Consider the following 21966-nt stretch of genomic DNA (forward strand, 5'->3'; position numbering starts at 1 on the left):
CCCTGTGGGCTGGACTCTGTACATAGAAATCAGGCTATTGTGACCATGAAACAAGCAAGCAATCAATAGTATTTATTTTTTTAAAACGTTATTTATTAAACACTTACTATGTGCCAGGCACTGTACTAGGTGCTGGGGTAGCTACAAACTAATCAGGTTGGACACAGACTATGTCCCATATAGGGCTTCACGCTTTTAATCCCCATTGTACAGATGAGGTAGCTGAGGCACAGAGAAGAGAAGGGATTTTTTCCCAAGGCCACAGCAGACAAATGGCAAAACTGGAATTCGAACCCAGGTCTTCCTGACTCATGCTCTACTTGGCAGTGTTTCTCTGGGGGAAAGAGCTGATTGAGTGACTTAAACCCAACGGAAAGGACTTTTGGCTTAATGCAGAGAGGAATGGGTAACCATTTGAGGTTTGCAAGATATGTGCCGAAGGACGTTTTAGAAAAAAGACCCTGGCAGCAGAGTGAGGGATGGTCTGAAGAGAGGAGAGACTGGAGACAGAGAAGTCAAAAGCAGGAAAACATAACTAGCTTCTTGGGGGCTTTAATTCACTCAGTTGTATTTATTGAGTGCTTACTATGTGCAGAGCGCAATACTACAGAATTATAAAACAGCAAGGTTTTCTGGGTTTCCTTAGGATGTGGGTGAGAAGGATAATGTGTTTCCAGATTTCTGTCGGATTTCTAATGCATCTTGAACTTAGGAGCTGAGGAGCAATAAAAGAGGCTTGAAACCATTCTTCAGAATGACTCGCCCAAACACTAGATCTTTGAGTTCTCCATTTAACACCCCCTCTGGACTGTGAACTCGTGGGCAGAAAATGTGACTACCGATTCTGTTACACTGTACTCTCCCAAGCACTTAGAGCAGTGCTCTGCACACAGTAAATTGATTGATCGAAACTCTAGGATCAGATAGAAGGTCATGGTTGTAGAGGAGCCGGGGTCAAAAGTCAATGAATCCAGTACTCTGCCTCCGGCCAGTAATGACCCAAGCAGTTTCAGGATGGGACCCTTCTCAGTGTTTACCAGCCATCCCCCATCTCTTCCTTGTGTCTATCGCAAATCCCTTCCGCTACAATTTAAGCTTAGAGTTATCTTACAATCAGAGAGGGTAAGAGACCTGAGTCTAGTTAAGAATGCTGCACAATTTCAAGAGGGAAGGGAGAATTTAGAGAGGATATAGAAGGTATGCCAGGAATCCCAGTGTCTCCGAACTGTTTCCCACACAAAGAACTGTCTCCCACACAAAAAGAACTGTCTCCCACACATACATGCTCTCCCTGTCCTCTGAGGAGGAAACAAGAGGGAATAGTTTTATACTGAAGCAGAAGGGGTTTAGGTGAGCTGATAAGAAGAGATTTCCTGTCAGGGAGAGTGGTTAAACAATGGAATGGGTCACTGAAGGAGGATGTGAAATCCTCTTGGGAAGGGGATGGGAGGGAAGAGAAGGAGGGGGCTGCCTCTCTATCAACTTCATCTTCAGATAATAGGAAAACCACACAATGATTTTCCTTTGGCTCGCAATCCTTAGATTTTGTCAGATTCAATTCCGGGAAGATTTATGAGGAGAGTTTTTTCTATCTGTTAGTCAAATTTACAGGAAGGCTTTTTGCATATGTAAATAAATTTAGGTTGCCTATCCCTGGCTTTTAAAAATTCTTTTAGGAGTCATTTTAAAGAGGGTAATTCAGGCAAGAATGCTAGGAACGCTTCAAAACTATTTAAATTGTACGTTGTGTTATTTAAAAAATTGAAGTCACTCAAATCTCAATCGGGTCTATCCCTCCTTCGACCCCTTGCCCATGTCTTTGCTCTTGTCTGGCACTCCCTCCCCTTTCATATCCAACAATTCCTCTTCCCCCCTTCAAAGCCTTTAAAAATCACATCTCCTTAAGCTCTCATTTCTCCTACTCTCTCTCCCTTCTGTGTCACCCTTGCACTTAGATTTGTACCCTTTAATTCACAGACCTGGGAGACAGAAGGTCATAATAATAATAATAATAATAACGTTTGTATTTGTTAAGCGCTTACTGTGTACAGAGCACTGTTCTAAGCACCGGGGTAGATACAGGGTCATCAGGTTGTCCCACGTGAGGCTCACAGTCTTCATCCCCATTTTGCAGATGAGGTAACTGAGGCATAGAGAAGTTAAGGGACTAGCCCACAGTCACACAGCTGGCAAATGGCAGAGCCGGGATTTGAACCCATCACCTCTGACCCCCAAGCCCGGGCTCTTTCCACTGAGCCACATGGTTTCTAATCCTGGCTCTGCCACTTGTCTGCTGTGTGACCTCGGGCAAGTCACTTCATTTCTCTGTGCCTCAGTTACCTCATCTGTAAAATGAGGATTGAGACTGTGAGCCGGAAGTAGGATAGGAACTGCGTCCAACCCAGTTTGCTCGCATCCACCCCAGTGATTAGTAGAGTGCATGGCACACAGTAAGCGCTTAACAAATACCACAATTATTATTATTATTATATTTGTGTCTACCACCTCTGTTGTGCTCTCCCAATCGCATAGAACAGTGCCGCTCTGCATACAGTAACCTCTCAGTAAATATGATCGATTGATTAATTGATCATCAGTGGTATTCACTAAGCACTTACTAGGTATAGAGCATTTTACTAAGCGCTTGGGAGAGTACAATAAAAGAGAATTGGCAGATATGTTCCCTGCCCATTATGAGCTTATACTCTAGATGGGGAGAAAGACATTAATACCAATAAATCATTTATAGTATATAATTTAAATATTCGTACATAAGTGCTGCAGGGTTGTGGGTGGGGGGAATAGCAACTGCCCGAAGGTCACAGATCCAAAGTGCATACGTGATGCAGAAGGGAGAGGGAACCAGGAAAAAGGGGGCTTAATAGGGGAAGGCTTCTTGGAAGTGATGTCACCTTAATAGGGCTTTGAAGGTGGAAAAAGTGGTGGTATGGGGTATATGGAGGGGGAGGATGTGGGACAGGGGTCCATGGTGAGATAGATGACATCGAGGCACAGTGAGTAAACTCTGGGACTAGAGGTGCAAATTGTGTGGGTTGGGCTGTAGCAGGAGATCAGTGAGATAGGTAGGAGGGGGTGAACTGATTGTGGCCCTCAAAGCCGAAGGTAAGGAGTTTCTGTTTGATGAGGAGGTGGGTTGGCAACCACTGCATATTCTTGAGGAGTGGAGAGAGATGGACTGAAAGTTTTTTTAGAAAAATGATCCATGCAGCAGAGTGAAATATGGATTGGAGTGGGGAGAAACAGGAGGCTGGGAGGTTAGAGAGGAGGCAAATGCAGGAGTCATATCAGGATTGGATATGTGCTTGGATCAGCATGGAAGCAGTTTGGATGGAGAGGACAGGGTGGATTTTAGCTATGTTGTGAAGACAGAACCAACAAGACATGGTGATACTGAATATGTGGGTTGAAGGGGAGGTTAGTCGAGAACAATGCCAAGTTTACAGTTGTATTGGACTCTCCCAAGCGCTTAGAACCGTGCTTTACGCACAGTAAGATCTCAATAAATAGTTGAATGATTGAATGAAAGAAAAAGTCCAAATGCTTGCTCCACTCTACTCCACAGAATATGGTGCCGTTATGAATTCCCATCCTTCCGAAGAGCACCCGCATTTTTAGCCTCCTACAACCTGTTTCAAGTCAGCAAGGAATGACTGCAATCCATTTGGTTGAGATCCTATTGATAAAATTTGGGAATTTTTGTTTCAGTCAATCAATGGTATTTACTGAGAGCTTACCTTGTGCAGAATACTGTTCTAAGCACTTGGGAGAAAACAGCGCCAACTGAGTCAGAAGACACATTTCCTACCCACAACAGGTTTTCCCTATGTAATTGGGTGCTTCCTTGGGAAGCAGCATGGCCTAGCTGAAAGCGCCTAGGCCTGGAGGTCAGAAGGAACTATTCTAATCCCAAATCTGCCACTTACCTGCTGTGTGACCTTGAGCAAGTCACTTCACTTCTCTGTGCCTCAGTTTCCTCAGCTGAAAATGGGGATTAAATCATACTCGCTCCTATTTAGACTGTGAGCCCCATGTGGGACATAGATTGTATCCAACCTGATTTTCTTGTATCTACCTCAGCCCTTAGTACAGTACTTGGCATATTGTAAGGGTTCAACGGGTATTATTATTATTGTTTTTTATTACCTGTCCAGTATTCTGTCTTATGGCTGCTGCCAGGAGGTGCGGATGATTTTTTTTTCCCTCTCACCTGAAAGTATCTGCAAGAATTTTCTGTTTAGTTTTGCAGCCCCACACATGGGCCAGGAAAGCCCCCTCAGCAAAACCCATTTTAGTAAACCCCTCCCCACACTTTTCTCCACCAGGAAAAGAACAGACGCAGTTTCCCCTGCCTCCTACCTTGCCGGTTCTCTCGTCGTCTGGGCTGGAAAGAACAAGCCTTCTCCTCTCTGCCGCCCATCACCTCCATTGCTGCCAACCTGTGCCCACCCCAGGCACTCCAGCAAGGTAAGGGGACAGATCCAGCGGCCGGGGCGCAGCCTGAAATGCAGCATGCCCATCAAGGGGGTGGGAGGGATGGCATTAGACTTCAAGGGGAGGACAGACTCTAAAGGACACTTGCTGGGTAACTAGGAAACCCTCACCGTGGTCTGCAGAGGGCCACCCCTCCTAGGACTGACTTGTTGCTATGGTTGATTCGGGACTAGAAATTGATTTTTCCTCAGCAAAATTTTCTTTGGAAAAATATGCTTCTCCCAGGCAAACTTGGCCATGATGTCCTGGTTATATTTGAGGCTGTGTTTTGATCTTCTGGGATTGCGAACCCCTTGCTTTTGAAGACTGCTTCTTTCATTACAAGTCTTCCTTTGTTTAACTCTTTCCTCCTCATTTTTCATTGCACTGGGGATTTTTACTTTCCCAACCACTTTTTTCTTACAGAGTAAGCTCTACTATAATTAATGATGCTAGTATCAATAATAATAATAGTGGTATTTATTAAGCTCTCATTTTGTGCCAAACAGTTTTAAACTTTTTATGGTATTTAAGTGCTTATTATTCATAATAATAACAACAATTATAAGAAGAATTGTGGCATTTGTTAAGCAATTACTGTGTGGCAGGTACTGTTCTAAGTGCTGGGGTAGATTCAAGATAATCGGGTTGGACACAGTCCATGTCCCACATAAGACTCACAGTCTTAATCCCCATTTTACAGATAAGAGAACTGAGGCACAGAGAAGTGAAGTGACTTGACCAGGGTCACACAGCAGGCAAGTGGTGGAGATGGGATTAGAGCCCAGGTCCTTCTGACTCACGGGCCCATGCTCTATCCACTAGGCCACACTATATCAAGCACTGTTCTAAGCGCTGGGATAGATTTAAGTTAATCAGGCTGGATATAGTCCTTGTCCACATGGGGCTTCCAGGCTAAGTAGGAGGGGGAACAAGTCTTGAATCCCCATTTTGCAGATGAGGAAACGGAGGTACAGAGAAACAAAGTGACTTGCCCACGGCCACAGAGAAGGCAAGTGGCGGAGCCAGGATTAGAACCCAGGTCTCCTGATTCCCAGTCCCATGCTCTTTTCACTAGGCCATATCACTTCTTGGAAGTTCTCCCTCACGGCCCACAGGAAATATGTGAAACGTTCTATCATCAGAACCTAAAGTGAGACTACGAGATGGAAACTAACCCCCATTTTATTCAACCGCGTGTGTTAAAAACCCATTGGTTTCAATTTTCGTGTTTTCTAATGACTAGCTGCCTTTGGCTACCTCAACCTCGAAGCAAAACAAGTGATGTCAGGGTTTTGGGCAAGCGACCTAAGTGATCTGTTGCTGGGTCTTGGACCCCAGCAATTTCTAGGTGCACTTAAGGAAGGTACCATGGGGGCTCTATGTTGCCTCCAACCCGTCTGAGGAAAACAAGTCCTTCGTTCAGATGTTGGCACCTGACAGTGACATGTCATCTGTAATACCTCTGCAATTAGGATCTGCTAATCTATGGTTTAGAAATGGATGGTGGGAGTTGGGTTGGGTGGCAGTTCAGTGGGCAGAAGCAAGGACGGCAGGTTTCTGGTGTCTTCTTCTCCACTGACTCGTGAGCCTTGAGATGAGTCGCCTGGCCTCGGTGGGCCTCATTGTCCTTCTAGGGAGAGTGGGAAGAGGCTAAGTGGAAAGAGCACGGGCCTGGGAGTTGGAGGCCTTGGGTTCTAATTCCAGCTCCACCCCTTGTCTGCTGTGTGACCTAGGGCAAGTCCTTTCACTTCTCTGGACCTCAGTCTCTTCAACTGCAAAGTGGGAATTCAATACATTCTTCCCTCCTGCTTAGACTGAAAGTCCCATGTGGGACAGGGATAGGGGTTGATCTACACATATTGTATCTATGCCAGAGCGTAGTACAGTACTTAGCACATAGTAAAGCGTTCAACAAATATCAAAATTATTATCATTAATATTATTTTTGCCCCACTGGGATCTTCCATGGCAGAATTTAATTTTCAATTTTGTACTTGCCCTAACAAGTCTGCTTAGTCGCCCAGGGAATAACATTTGAAAGTAATCTTACTGAACGCTTACTGTGTGCAGAACACTGTACTAAGTGCTTGGCAAAGTACAAAACAGCAGAGTTGGTAGACACATTCCCTGACCACAACAAGTTTCCAGTTTAGAGGGGTGACAGACATTAATATAAATAAATAAATTAAGGATTTGCACATAAGTGCTTTGGGTGTGAAGGAGGGGGTGAATTAGGGAGCAGATCAGGGCGACACAGAAGGGAGTATAATCTCATCAATCAGGATTTCAAAAATTCACCTTAAATTGTGCTGTGCCTGACTGATCTGCAGTGCCACGATTAGGAAAATCGTCATTACCTTTGAAAGACAATGTCTTCAACGAAGCTAATGTAATAGCATTATTTTCGAATAGAGACTAAGGTCCCACATTTGCTGTGTAATTTGTTATTTGAGAGATAGCCCTAAACTTACCTTGTGCCTCAAAAATCTGGAAGATGCTTAGGCCCTAAGGATTCTGGATTTGTGATGGTATATCGTATTATTGTTTAGGCTTTATTTACTTATTTTATTTAAAATGACCAGAGCTCTAGCTTGACTATGAAGCTTCAGGATGTATGAGTGTATTTTAAAATAATGTTGTGCGATCTAGCATACTTTGTAAAGAGTTGTCAGGGTGGCTATTACAGGAAAAGAACTGACATTCAAAGTAGCAGAAAAATTAAGGTCATTCTTCCTAGAAACTATTTCCCCAATGTAGTGTACTCAGAAGCAAAAGGCTATCAGCGCTCCTCATTGAACATTATTACTAACAGCAAGTTAATCCCGATCAACAGGATGCAGAAAACACTTCACAAGGGACCAGGGAAGAAAATAAAGGCAGGGTTATTGCGATTAGCTCCATAGAATCTGGAAATAGAAGGGGTATGGAGAAAGCTGCACGGTAATAAAAGGCTGGCATGCTCTAAAATTATTGGTGGAGCAAAGCTCTTCCCCAAGAAATGACCCTTCCCCAAAGTTGTTCCTCCAGATAATGCTAACCCAGCAGCGGTTTCCTCTTTTTCTTGCCATCCAAAACAGGAAAGAATCACTTTGAGAGGAACTCAGTAAAGGGTGCCATCCAAAGGGGAGAGGGGAGAGTTCCTGAAGAGGTCCCAGGGTCAGAAGACCTTGGGTTTCATAGCCGCCTCTTAGCCGAGTGTTTTCGGTGTGGGCTGGGGCAAGCTGTGTCAAATCTGGGTTTCGTTGAGAATGGGAGAATCGGTCAGGGTCGCATCATTTCTCCTCACCCAGGATTGACAGAGAGAGCAGAAGGGCTGCAGTGTGTCAGAACCGTACTAGGTGGGTCAACTCCTCCCCTGATATTCCAGATACGGGACTGTTGTTACCTCCCCCGCTTGAGTGGGTCTCACGGATTTGGCGGGATGACCCTCACGTGATTTGTGTCATCAATCAGTTGTATTTGCTGAGCGTTTATAACGTGCACCGCACTATACTAAGCACTTGGGAGAGTACAGTATAAGAAATATTCTTTGCCCAAAACTCCAGCCATAAAGGGGGAGATAGCCATTAATAGAAATCAATATATCACAGAGGTGTACGTAAGTGCTATGGGGCTGAGGTTGGGCAGGGGGTGTTGAATAAAGGGAGCAAATCAGGGTGACACAGAAGGTAGTGGAGAAAAGGAAATGAGGCCTTAGTCATGGAAGGCTCTTAGAGGAGGGAGGGCGAGCCAGGCCGGAGGCAGGACGTGGGCGAGAGGTTGGCGGCGAGATAGACGAGGCTGAAGTATAGTAGGTCAGAATTAGAGGAATGAAGTGTGTGGGCTAGGATGTAGTAGGAGAGTAGCAAGGTGAGAGAGGGCAAGGGGATTGAGTACTTCAAAGCCAATTGTAAAGGAGTTTCTGTTTGACGCAGAAGTGGTTGGGCAACCCCTGGAGGTTCTTGAGGAGCGGGGAACTGTGAACTGATTATTTTTGTAGAAAAGTGATCCACAGTGAAGTATGAACTGGGGTGGGGAGAGGTGGGAGGCAGGGAGAGGCGCCTTCTCACTCTCTCTTTCACACTCCTCTCCCAGGTCTGAATAGTTCATTCATTCATTCAGTCATTTATAGAGCGCTTACTATGTGCAGAGCACTGTAACTAAGCACTTGGGAGAGTACAACAATAAACAGATACATTGCCCACCCACAACAGCTTACACTTGTTTGCTTTAGAGAAAGAAATAATCGTAAACACACTGTTAGTTTCAGAATAGGCGCCAGGACATAGACGAGGTCAAAATACCTATTTATTAGCCACCACCATTCAACTACATACATACAGTGAGGGTGGACACTAATTGAGGGGCTTAAAGCTCATCTCAATTAAAAACCTTTTTAGTCCTTGGTCAATTAGCTTGAGAGTCCTAATCTTGAACACGTTCCTTTCTTCCACGAACTTCTCAAATAGGTGAACCCCTCCACCCACACCAAAGTAATGTGCTTTGCTTGCTAAAAACACACGCCCATTTTCACTCAGCAGCCTAACCAACGCGTCGTGCAGAGCGCTGTAATAATCTGGATTGTAGATGGTCTCTGACGTGAGAATGATGTCATAGTTCCCGTGCGGTTTTGCACCGCCGAGCACGAGCTTGGTAAATTCAAACCATTCCCCAGAAAAGAAGCGGCACCTCCACAAAAGTTCGGGCGGGGGGTCGGAGGCCTTGGATCTCTTCAGCTGAGGCTCCTCGACCTCTCCGACTTGGCAGTCAAAAGCGCAGTTAGCTACTACGTTGGGGATGGTTAGCTCATTAATCACAGTACTGTTATAGTCTTGGAAGTGAACTTCTTCAGCTTTTCCCTTTAACGCAGCGATGCCCAACAACCCCGCTCCACAGCCAAGATCTAACACTCTTTTCCCAACAAACTGCACTTTGGCTTCAGCTAAAAAAGCCAGGAGGTCAAAGGTACACTCCCAGATTTTTAAGCCCCCTTCATAGACCCCTGTTATCAGATCAGAATGGGAAGAAAGACTTCTGGATACTGTGTCTTCTCCACAGGAACTAACTTTGGACGACGCTACGTCCACAGTTGACGTATTAATATATCGGAGGCCCGATACTTCTTCCACCACTTTGTTTTCTAAAACTCCCTTTAAATCTTGGGGAATTTCATGTTCTTTAGCATTTCTAAAACAGGACTGTTTTTCTCTGAGATCCAAACCCCCTTCATTTTCGTCAGCACTATTTCGAGAGCTATCTCTATCGAGAGTCATTTCTTGTCTTGACTTAGATATAGGCAAAGCCTCCTGTGGCCCCCCACATTTATCTGACGGGCACATTCCGGACTTCAGCAGTCCTTTTTGAGCCTCCAAGGCTGCTACACCTCTTCCGGAGTCCAGCCTCGAAGCCTCATCTCCAAAAATCGTTGGTTCATTTTCTGGGTCATCTTCTATGGCAAAGTTAAACTGAAAAGCCATTTTCTCGTAAGGCGCAGCCAGTCCCTTCCCTGATATTCACGCACTCAGTTTCCTGTGGCCTTTAAAGAGCTGTCTCTATTCACCCAAAGATGTTCAAGTTCTGCTTCGGTGATGGAATTTGTGTCGTATTTCTGATATAGCTACAGCCAGTGCAATTTTCTTCAGCTGCTTCCTTGCAGGCAACAGTTACAAGTCTGCTACTTTGGAGATCTCACATCCATATGCTCTTTTGAGATTATTTTTCAATTTAGCTGTACAGAAAGGGAAACAAAACATGTATTTTTTTTTTCCTTAATCAAAACCAGTATTTCAATTCAGCTACTTAGATTACGGTAGAGCCTGTTCTCCTACAAAGTGGAGGTTGGGATTTTAAAGAACCTTGTGCTCTTTAAAGAAACTAGTGCTATAGAAATAATAGTCATGGAATTGTTAAACGCTTACTCTGTGCCAAGCACTGTACTAAGCATTGGGGTAGATACAAGATAGGGCACAGTTTCTAACCCACGTGAGGCTCTCAGTCTAAGTAGGAAGGAGAAGAGATTAAATTCTCATTTTCAGATGAGGAAACTGAGGCACAGAGTGGGGATTTGCCCAAGGTCACACAGTGGCAGAGCCAGAATTAGAACCTGGGTCCTCGAACTCCCAGGCCTATCATCTTCCCACTGTTTCTCTATACTCACAGCTTAACTGACACAACCCTGCAATTATGTACACACCGGTTCGTGTTCTGTGCAGATAGATGGGCATTGTGGAAACAGTGTTTCCTAATTCTTCAACAGCATTCCATCCAAATGGAACAAGGAAAACACATACTTGAGTAGAAGTTAAAAACAGGCTGGAGTGCCGAGACAGTTCGTATACCAGGTTTGTAACGATTATTAAATTCCTACAAGGTGTTCAGGTTGTCCCACCTGGGGCTCAGAGCAAGGGCTTTGGGCAAGTCACTTCACTTCTCTGTGCCTCAGTTACCTCATCTGCAAATGGAGATTAAAACTGAAAGGCCCAGATGGGACAAACTGACCACCTTGTATCCTCCCCAGTGCTTAGCACAATGCTTGGCCCATAGTAAGCGCTTACCAAATGCCATCATTATTATTATTATTATCACCCCCAGCGTGGTTTAGTGGAAAGAGCCTGGGCTTGGGAGTCAGAGGTTGTGGGCTCTAGTCCTGGCCCCGCCGCTTGTCAGCTGGGTGACTTTGGGCAAGTCACTTCACTGGGCCTCAGTTACCTCATCTGTAAAATGGGGATGAAGAGTGGGAGCCCCACGTGGGACAACCTGATGGTCTACCTCAGCGCTTAGAAGAGGGCTTGGCAGATAGTAAGCGCTTAAAAAATACCATTGTTAGAGGGGGAATGCTAATGATGGTATTAGAGAAGCAGCGTGGCTCAGTGGCAAGAGCCCGGGCTTGGGAGTCAGAGGTCATGGGTTCGAATCCTAGCTCTGCCACTTGTCAGCCGGGTGACTGTGGGCTCTTTGGGCCTCAGTTACCTCATCTGGAAAATGGGGATTAAGACTGGGAGCCTCACGTGGGACAACCTGATGACCCTGGATCTCCCCCAGCGCTTAGAACAGTGCTCGGCACAGAGTAAGCGCTTAACAAATACCAACATTATTATTATTATTAACAAAATGGGGGTTAACTGTGAGCCTCCCGTGGGACAACCTGATGACCCTGGATCTCCCCCAGCGCTCTGCACATGGCAAGCGCTTAACAAATAAATACTATTGAATGAATGAACAAATACCAATATTAGTAGTATTATTCGTTAAGCACTGACCCTGTGCAAAGCATTGTTCTAAGAAGCCGGGAAAGGCCCGGCCCCCCCGCTCCCCTCCCTCCCCGCTCCCCTCCCTCCCGCCCGGGCCGGTCCCGCGGGCCGCCAAGACGCACCAGTGAGAGCCGCGGGGGCCAGAGAGGCCGGGGCCTGGTGGGGAGTGGCCGCACGGCGCCTGCGCGGAGGGGCCCTCTAGCCGCTGCGGCCCGCCGCCACTCGCTGGTGGCGGGGGCTGCCGGGACGGTGGCGGAGCCCTGAGGCGCGAGGGAGGAGGGGGCAAGATGGCGCCGGGCGGCGCGGGCCCTGAGGGGACCGGCCTCACCGCCCCCACGCTGGACGAGCTCGGCCGCTGGCCCCGGGAGCTGTGCCGCCGACACTGGCCCTCCGTCCTGCCCCGACTTCTCATATCCTTGGCTCCCCCTCTCCCTCCTCTCAGCCCAACCGAGGGCGCCTCCTCCAGGAGGCCTTCCCTGACTACCCCCCTCCCTTCCCTCTCCCCCCCCCTTCGGAATAAAATCATCATCCGCATCGTAACCGTGATATTTGTGAAGCGCTTCCTAGGTGCTAGGCACTGTACTAAGCGCTGGGGTGGAGTCGAGCCGGCCGGGTTGGACTCGGTTCCTTGTCCCACGTGGGGCCCAACGTCTCCACCCCATTTTGCAGAGAATAATAATAATATCGTTGGTATTTCGTAAGCGCTTACTAGGTGCCAAGCACTGTTCTAAGCGCTGGGGGAGATACGAGGTCATCAGGTAGGGCTCCCAGGCTTCATCCCCATTTTGCAGAGGAGGAAACCGAGGCACAGAGAAGGGAAGTGACTTGCCCGAGGTCACCCAGCTGACACGCGGTGGAGCCCGGATTTGAACCCACGACCTCCGACGCCCAAGCCCGGGCTTTTTCCACCGAGCCACGCTGCTTCAGGTCACTGAGGGTCGGGGAAGTGAAATAATAATAATAATGTGGGTCTTTGTTAAGTGCCTACCGTGTGCTGAGCACTGTTCGAAGCGCTGGGGGAGATACAGGATAATCAGGTTGCCCCACGTGAGGCTCACAGTCTTCATTCCCATTTTACAGATGAGGTCACTGAGGCACAGAGAATAATAATGTTAGTATTTGTTAAGCGCTTACTAGGTGCAAAGCACTGTTCGAAGCGCTGGGGGAGAAACAGGGTCATCAGGTTGTCCCACGGGAGGCTCACAGTTAATCCCCATTTTAATAATAACAATAATGTTGGTATTTGTTAAGCGCTTACTAGGTGCCGAGCACTGTTCTAAGCGCTGGGGGAGATCCAGGGTCATCAGGTTGCCCCCACGGGAGGCTCACAGTTAATCCCCATTTTACAGATGAGGTAACCGAGGCACAGAGAAGTGACTTGCCCACAGTCACACAGCTGACAGGTGGCAGAGCCGGGATTCGAACTCATGACTTCTGACTCCCAAGCCCGTGCTCTTTCCACTAAGCCACGCTGCATCTCGTGGGATAGATACAGGGTGATCAGGTTGTCCCTCATGGGGCTCACAGTCTTCATCCCCATTTTACAAATGAAGTCACTGAGGCCCAGAGAAGTGAAGTGGCTTGCCTACAGTCGCACAGCAGACCCGGGGCGGAGGCGGGATTAGAACCCATGACTCGGGACTCTCAGGTCACAGAATGGCCACAACGCCATTCTGCTTGCTCCCTTTGTTCATCTCCCCCCAACCCAGCTCTTCCATTTCTGGTATTTGTCGTTGTGGGAAGAGACTGTGTCAGTTTATGGCAGTGTTGGACTCTCCCAAGTGCTTAGTACAGTGCTTTGCACCTCGTTAGCCCCCAACAAATACAATGGAGGGAATGAATGAATGAGGAGCAGCGTTGCTTAGTGGCTAGAGCCAGGGCCTGGGACTCAGGTGACCTGGGTTCTCCTCCCACCTCCACTTTAATAATAATGTTGGTATTTGTTAAGCGCTTACTATGTGCAGAGCACTGTTCTAAGCGCTGGGGTAGATAGAGGGTAATCAGGTTGCCCCACGTGAGGCCCCATTTTACAGATAAGGGAACTGAGGCCCAGTGAAGTGACTTGCCCAGTCACCCAGCTGACAAGTGACAGAGTGGGGATTCGAACCCATGACCTCTGACTCCCAAGCCCGGGGTCTTTCCACTGAGCCACGCTGCTTCTGCTCTGTGCGAGTTGGCACAACTCTCTTAATGTCTCTGGGCCTCAGTTTCCCTAATAATAATAATAGTGGTATTTGTTAAAGGTTTACAATGTGCCAGGCACTCTACGAAATGCTGGGGTGGATACGAGCAAATGGGGTTGGACACGGTCCGTGTCTGATATGGGGCTCACAGTCTTTACTGCTGTTTTACAGAGGAGGTAACTGAGGTACAGTGAAGTTCGGTGACTTGCCCCAGGCCACACAGCAGGCAAGTGGCAGAGGCAGGATTAGAACCCAGGTTCCCTGACTCCCAGGTCCATGCTGCTTCTCTGTTGTTTTGTACTCTCCCAGGCACTTAACACGGTAAGGTGCTCAAGGAATGCTTTTGCCTGATTACAATGACCTTAAAATAATGTGATTCTTCACTCAAAAGAGTTCTTAAAGCCAGTTATTTGGTCTATCGTTTTTATTGAGCTGTGCAGAGCACTGGGCTAAGTGCTTGGGAAAGTAATTGTCCAACCTCTTTCAGTTTGACCACTTTCCCTGATAATAGTTTTAGCTTTTCTTTCAAAAGTTAAACCAGCATGCAAACTTGAAATCAGATGTTTTCAATCAGATTGTATATTTTGTACCAAAAGTAATTTGTGCATCCTCATTCATTCATTGTATTTATTGAGCGCTTACTGTGCGCAGAACACTGTACCGGACGTTTGGGAGAATACAGTACATCAGTGAACAGACACATTCCTTGCCCGCAGTGAGTTACAATCTCATTTTTTTCCAAGAGCAGTTGTGCAAACTATACAACACTGTTCCTGTAGAGACCTGACTAGGAGATGTTTCTCCAGATCTAAGAGTGGTTCTTAGTAACAACTAGGTAGGGCCCATGGAGAATTTGCGAGAATAGCAAAAGATGCATTATACTTGTAGATGTATTATAAGGAAAAGAAACATGTCCTAGTAGAAAGAGCGCAGACCTGGGTTCTAATTCTGGCCCCGCCACCTGTCTGTTGTGTGACCCTGGGTAAGTCACTTCACTCTTCTGTGCCTGAGTTACCTCATCTGTAAAATGGGGATTGACACTGTGAGCCTTACGGGGACAGGGACTGTCCAACCTGATTAGCTTGTATTTATCCCTCCGCTTAGTAAAGTGGTACGGCACATGGTAAACACCTAACAAATATCATAAAAAGGGTTCTTATGGGTATGTTTTTTCTCCCCTTTCCTGATGATTGAATGGTAGCTCTCACTGAGTCCTTTGTATGGAATGTACTTTTTGTCAGTTATTTTTGACTGAGACATTTCCTGGCTTAAAGAACCCGGTATTCCCCGTATTTTGAGGCCTCTGCTGTGTCATTTTTCCTGGTGCAGTAGTAGGGTGATAAGAGTCATCCCCCACCACCCAGTTTTCTTGAGGGCTAAACATCTGAGATGGAATCAACAGCATTTTATTTATCTTCCCATTCCCTCCAGGCTGCTCTTTGTGTACATGGTGTATGTGGGGACAAAACAGACCAGTATTTTGATAGTGATAGCAGTAGTAAATGCTTAGTACAGTGCTCTGCAAACAGTAAGCATATTTATTGAGCACAGTACTAAACGCTTGGGAACTTGTGCTTGCAGTTTGGCGGTGTGTATAGTCGTGTTATTCAGAATGACTTCTGCCTGATTTGTGCTTCGGTTGATACTTAAGTTTTTTCCTTAATTTTTATTCTACTCTATGTATCAGTGTTCGGACAGCTGGACTGAGCATGTTCGTAAGTAGGAATATTTTGACCGTGTAAATGAAACAGTTCCTCTTTACGCGCCGACGGAGTTCAGGGCACAGGTCTCAATGGAAGCTCTCGTAGCTTATTGTGTTTTAGGGTGGCCACTGATGGCATTCCAGGACACTGGACACGCCTTAGCTGACTCTCACCACCTCTCCCTCACCATATACTGTACCAGATGGGATATAAACCGACTGGAAACTGGACGTGTGGTCACCTGACTGCATTCCCTAGATAGCTGTGAAGGCCCACTCCATCAGGAAGAAGTTGATACTGTAATCGGAGTCACTAGTGCAACTCTAATGCCATTTCTTGATGAGATGTTTTATTAGCTGATTTGGGGAACTTTGCCTGGGGAATATGCCGTGTATGGAAGCCTCCTTAGAAAACATCAGCGGGCTTTTTAAAATCATTTTTCAAGGTTTTCAACACAGTTTGCTTGTGCACTTGGGCCTGGTTAGAGTTGGGTCCTTTTGGAGTAGACCCTGTCCGATGAATTTGCTTGAATATGTTCTCATTTAAATTTCAGTTCTAGCTCATTTGGCGTGGTAATGATTTAAAGAGCGTTAAGGGCTAATAGAGGTTGGAAAGTTTTGTTTTTGAACACTTCAGTTCCTATGTTTCACAAAAGGATTGGAAGGGTTTAAGAGAGCACAGGGAGGAGTTGCCTATTTTCCTCGTTAATTATATTGTGGGTGGATGGTCAGGACTGTGAAATGGTGGAGAAACCCCCTAACTGGCCAAGTTTATCACCTGGGGTTGGATTAAGGAAACTACAAGTTTATCTCCAAGTATTCTTAGACATATAGTTGCCTGATCTTTCCTGAAGGCTAATGTCATTTACCTCTGTCGTCAGTTCTTTCATCTCTGAAGGTTATTTTTTTCTTTAATGGCATTTATCAAGTGCTTTCTATGTGCTAGGCACTGTATTAAGCACTGGGGTATATACAAGATAATTCAGGTTGGACACAGTCCCTGACCCACGTGCGGCTCACAGTCTTAATTTCCATTTTACAGATGAGCTAACCGAGGCACAGGGAAGTTAAGTGCTTTGCCCAAAGTCACAGAGCGGATAAGTGGCAGAGCCGGGATTAGAACCCAGGTTCTCGGACACCCAGACTCGGACTCTTTCCACTAGGCCAAGTATTTGTAAATTTGTAGCTTTACAGTTTATATCATTTTCCAATGGAGGTGAAGCAAATTATTTTTCTAAGAATATTTCCCTCTCTTTTTGGTTTTGGTAATTAATTGTTTCTCTTTTAATAATGGGTAGCTGGCATTGGCCATTGATATTTAGTAATAAATGTTTCAATGAGTAGTTATATATTTTGTGCTTTATGCCAATTTATTTTATTTATTTTAGCCAGTTGACTGTAATTTGGCAGATATTGATCAATTTTCTCACCATATTGTGTACTTATTTTGCATCCTAGGTGTTCTGAAGATTCTTACAGAGATGTTTCTACCTCATATCAACCTCTTGGAATTGGAACAAGCATTTTTTTCACATGTATTACCACAGGTATATTTTAATGCAGTCCGTGTTAAAAATTGCACTGTTTCAATCCAGAGATCTGATCTCTGTAATTGTTAATCTTGTTATTTACTAGGTTTAAATGAATCACAAAACATATCTGGGTCTGACCCTTGGTTTTGGTAGGGGAAATGCTTAGATTCTGCATAATTTTTCCCCACATAGTTTATAAATTATCTTTTTCTCTTTTTGCAGGGGGAGGGGGGGTAGTGGTGGGGAGGGTACTTGGTAAATGCTTACTCTGCGCCAAACACTGTACTAAGTGCTGGGGTAGATACAGCCATGGTTGTTCCCCTCAAAGATGTTGAGCTCTCTATAAATTTAAGTGGATTTACAAAAATCAAATGATGTCACTTAATAGAGCATGTATTTCAGTTTTAGGGATTTGATTTACCCAACAGACACAGTAGAGGGTGCATTCATTTTTTAACTTGCTCTGCCCTAATAGACGGTAAAAGTGTTTGACGAAATGATGTATGAATTATCCAGCCAGGCCAAGGGTCTCTCGAGCCAAAATTTAGAGCTTCGGACCACCCTGAGGAACATTTTACAAGTAAGTCGAGTACAGTGGGATTGGAAAAAGAATGCTACTTAGGTACCAACTCTCTTGCATTGTATTTTTCCGAATGCTTAATATAGTGCTCTGCACCCAGTCAGCACTCAGTAAATACAATTGATTGATTGTGAATAAATTAAAAATGTGATTTAATTGTTTTGGGACATAATTGTTTTGGGCCCCGAAAGCCCAATTTTAAGGTTGAGAAAAGTTGAGAGAGCCATCATTATTGTGCACGCTGACATTAGTTTTCTATCATAATAAGAAGCATCACATCTCTTAGAAATGACAACACAAGAAGTGTAAATCCAATAGTCTGAACTCTCAGGCATGTGTGTTCAGAATATTTTCTTACAATCCTTTTTTTTCCCTTCCTTTCCAGGCTATGGTGGAAGTTTTGGGCGCTCTTACAGGATGTGTGCGCCACGTCTGCTCCATCCAGGAGCCCATCGTATTAGAAAACATCCATACCCTCCCCATTTCCGTTATTCATGTCATCAAGAAGACATTTGTGCACTGTAAGGTGGGTAACCCTTGATCGAAGCTTTAAGATAAGGAAAATGATATAATTGGGGTTTTTAAGAACTGCCTACTTAATTCAAAGTAGGTTCAAAAGAGCACTAGCCATTTAATATCCACAGAAGAAAGGCTGTATATGGAAAGAATTTTGTCAAGGCTTGCTTGAATATTTCCAAGGCACGTAACAAGGGAAATGTGTGTATTAGGTGTGGGGTGGTGGTATTGTGAATGGAAAAAAGAAATGAAAAAGGTAATGGGTGTGAACCGTGGTTGAAAAATAACACCGCAGGGAATAAATCTACTCCACACAACTGACTTCTTTCCTGCCACCTGTCACTTAGCTTTCTGACTGGAAGTGGGTGATATGTTCTTAATAACAGCCAGTTTATTGCATTTTTTCAAGGTTTGACACTCCAGATTAAATTTATTCTTTAACTGGGTGTAAATATAAATCACTGCAGCACTCGTATGTGTTTATGCTCACGAGTAAACTCTAAACATGCGAGAAAAGTATCCTGTTGAAATAGTGTATTTTGCAGTAGATTCTAGTTTTGGTTTGAGAGCGGTATTGTGAACGATTTCCCGCCTACATTTTGTCTGGTAAACTATTTTAGGTTTTCATTTAGTTTTAGGCTTGGAAGTATTTGCATTGATGCCTTGAACAATTTGGTTTTTACATTTTGCTTGAACTGTAATGTTGGGAAATTCTACTTAACACTTGAGAAAAGGATGATGGAAATGTACATTTAGACAAGGAATCGTGCGTTCTCTGAAATAAAAATAGCTGGATGGGTGCCTCTGAGGTGCCTCCAGTGAAATCATTTCTCCAATTCCTTTTCAGCTCTGTGTTTCTCTGCAAACCAGTGCCCTGACAAATTTCCTGGGAGTGAGACTTGTAGGATAAACTGGAGATTCAGTTCTTGTTTCTTCTAATGAGCTTTGTCTGTCTTGGATTGCTTTTCATCAGGACAGTGAGTCTGTGTACTCTGGTCATCTGCACCTCGTTTCTGACCTTCTCCAGGCTCTGTTCAAGGAGGCCTATTCCCTTCAAAAGCAGCTAATGGAACTGCTGGACACAGTCTCTATGGACCCTTCGGTAGCTGAGGATGATGTTGTTTTGCATATGGTGTCAGGTGTGTTACGGTACTTCTACTTCTATATAACCTATTGCCTGTGTCGCCTTGATTAGGGTTAAATGGACCACGGTCCACTCTGGATTGTAGTTGACGGTTGGAATGGTGAGTTCTGAGTGTTTGCAGAGCTCAAAACAGTCAGGAAAACCCTGCGTAATGAACCCACTGTAGAAATGTGCTACCAAATATAATTTTTTGACTTGATTCATTTCAGGTTTGATTTTTTTTTCAATCAGTCTGTTTAGGGTGATTGACTATTCAGTACTTCCAGTATGCTTTTATTCTCCCCTGAACTAGGTCTTAGAGGATAATGTCGTTCATAGAGTCTCTGTGAAATGAAATCATGGTCTTGCTTGAAAATTTAATGGCTAAGCTCTGAGGTTCTCTAGGTCAATATTTTAATGGGCATTCTGAAGGAACAAGAAAACAAAATAGCTTGAGCAAATGTTAAAAGGGCTGGTGCTTGGGAGAGGAGGAGTGATATAAATTTTTTTGGAGGGAGAAGGAAAGGGAGTGAACTTGACATTACTGATTTTTTCTTCTTTATTATAATAATAACAATAATCATAATTTGTGCTTGATGGGATATTATCCATGTCAGTGAAGGGTTCTAATTCTATCAGGCTGTAACTTTGGTTCTAGCAGGAACTTAGTTATTTTACCATTGAGTGTTATAAAAATGGTAAATCAAGCTGTTCGGTGTAAGCAACTGTTTTCCATTCTAATGGCCTCTACAAATTCAAGTTGGCGATGATGTTTGCTCATGAAGTGGGAAGTGGAATGATGTTCCGATCCATTATAATAAGTGTTGTTATTCTTGTCCAGTAACTAGTTTTCTATATAATAGAACTTTGTTCAGGATGTTGATTTGTGTTTCATGATTTCTTCTTTCCAAATCTCTGCAGTCATCCAATCCATGTTGGATATATGTTCAGTTATTTCCAGTATGGATCATGCTTTTCATGCCAACACATGGAAATTTGTTATCAAGTATGTGTCATCATTTTCCGGGGTTTATCTGCTTTAAATTCTATTTTTTCATATATACACTCTAAATTACATTGTATTTGAATAATTTTTCTGTATAGCTTCTGCTTTTCAAGTGCCACGGTTTATTGTGTTGGCTTTAGAAGACCTAGGAAATGAGATTCATGTTTTTTATTTTTGCTTTAGTGCTCTATAATTTTGCATGCTTTCCAGTATTTGTAATATTCATTCAATCACATTTACTGAGCGCTCACTGTGTGCAGAGCACTGTATTAAGCACTTGGAAAGTACAATTCAGCAACAGATAGAGATAATCCCTGCCCAACAATGGGCTCACAGTCTAGAAGTATGAACATTTAAGCATTTTCTTAACGTTCCTTCTTGGGGCCGCACAGTTTTCTGTATTGGCTATGGAGCAGGAGATCTTGTGCTACAGTGAGAAAAGAGCAAAGTAATTGATTTGCCAGACTCATTCCATAGTCAGTCGTAGACTAGACTCCCGAGTCTCCTGCTGTAACTGAGACCACACTTCTGTTTAATTTGGGCTTTGTGATCACTGGATTTTGAGGAGCTGTACTCTTTGTGGTCCCACCATTTATTTATTTATTTTTATACTGAGCGAAGGATTCCTCCTTTTTTTTTTTAAAGGCAGAGCCTAAAGCATCAGCCTGCGATAGAGAGGCATTTGAAGCATAAGGACATCATTACTGCCTTGTGTGATGACAACCTCGTCGCCTTCCACTCTTGCTTACAGATAGCTGAGGAAATGGCACAGTCAGGGATACAGGTAAAAGAGATATTACAGCACCAGTTTAGTGCTGGCTCAAGGCCTGGCAAACAGAATGAGCCAGGGATGACTAAAGCACAAAGCCAAGTTGCTGTTCTTTTGTGGTAATTTCAGTATTGTAGATTGGTTATTCTGGATATACACCTTTCCCAACATTGATGGAATTTTGGGATGTGTATTGCCAATAAGATATAGCACTTAATGCAACTTCACAAAATAAAGGGAACATCAGTGTGTGTGCTGTTAACACAATCGTTTGTTTTTACACTGGGTTCCTCTTCTTTTCGTATTTCTTCCTGTTTGCTGTTTGCTTTACCTATTTTTTCTGCTTCTTTTACGCATTGGCTCCTCATTAATATTCATGTCTTGCCCTTTCTGCTTGTTTTTTCAATTGTCTTTTCTATTTTTATCTTTCTGTACTGATTCCTGTTTTCTGCTTGAGAGTTTGAAAACAGCAACTTATTCCACCTTGAAAGATAAACCGAAAACCGAAACCGCCTGGCATTTCAAAAGCAAAATCTCAGGGATTGGATGGGTTAAGGAGGGAAAGGGATTAGTATTCCATAGTAGGTGCCGATAGTGGAAAAGTTAAATGGAAACAGTAAGGTGGATTGACACTGGGTTTAAAATTGCCCTGCCTAATGTTCCAAGGTCTAAAAATCCCATGCAAAGTATAACCGCGTGTTGCGCGGTTTGCTTTGGGGACTTTGTTTTTCTTTTGATGTGAGTACAAATCAGATATTTCACCAGGTGAACATTATGTGATAATCACTTTGGCCATCTTCAGTGTTCTTTTCTCTAACTTTCTTGTAGATTT

General features: G+C 44.4%; 2 protein-coding genes across 8 annotated transcripts in view; one reads left to right on the plus strand and one right to left on the minus strand.

Annotated features, from left to right (window-relative positions):
- C16H1orf112 (chromosome 16 C1orf112 homolog) overlaps window positions 1–21966 on the plus strand; it is a 97449-nt gene that overhangs the window by 54531 nt on the left and 20952 nt on the right. For 2 of the 5 annotated variants that reach the window (XR_003765201.2, XM_007668872.4), the window contains exons 2-8: window positions 4344–4485; window positions 17067–17155; window positions 17616–17720; window positions 18106–18246; window positions 19210–19375; window positions 20281–20365; window positions 21011–21149. Coding sequence is in view for 4 of the 5 variants with exons in the window: in XM_007668872.4 (XP_007667062.2) it covers window positions 17090–17155; window positions 17616–17720; window positions 18106–18246; window positions 19210–19375; window positions 20281–20365; window positions 21011–21149 (702 nt within the window). In the remaining variant the exon portion in view is untranslated. Of the gene's footprint in view, window positions 1–4343; window positions 4486–11974; window positions 12134–15575; window positions 15622–17066; window positions 17156–17615; window positions 17721–18105; window positions 18247–19209; window positions 19376–20280; window positions 20366–21010; window positions 21150–21966 lie in introns of those variants that run through there. The other 3 variants (XM_029080979.2, XM_029080980.2, XM_029080981.2) reach the window with 3 other exon arrangements.
- METTL18 (methyltransferase like 18) lies at window positions 8762–11887 on the minus strand. 3 transcript variants are annotated; one of them, XM_029080988.2, is made up of 2 exons: window positions 11846–11887; window positions 8762–10201 (listed from the first exon to the last, which is right to left on the minus strand). In XM_029080988.2, exon 2 carries the CDS (start codon window positions 9948–9950, stop codon window positions 8829–8831), a length of 1122 nt encoding a protein of 373 aa, XP_028936821.1. In that variant the 5' UTR covers window positions 9951–10201; window positions 11846–11887; the 3' UTR covers window positions 8762–8828. The 3 variants fall into 3 exon arrangements, with proteins under 3 accessions (XP_028936821.1, XP_028936822.1, XP_001514509.1); XM_029080989.2 differs by lacking the exon at window positions 11846–11887 and adding an exon at window positions 11733–11766; XM_001514459.4 differs by lacking the exon at window positions 11846–11887 and adding an exon at window positions 10667–10868.

This window comes from Ornithorhynchus anatinus, chromosome 16, assembly GCF_004115215.2.
Source record: "Ornithorhynchus anatinus isolate Pmale09 chromosome 16, mOrnAna1.pri.v4, whole genome shotgun sequence".
NCBI lineage: Eukaryota > Metazoa > Chordata > Mammalia > Monotremata > Ornithorhynchidae > Ornithorhynchus > Ornithorhynchus anatinus.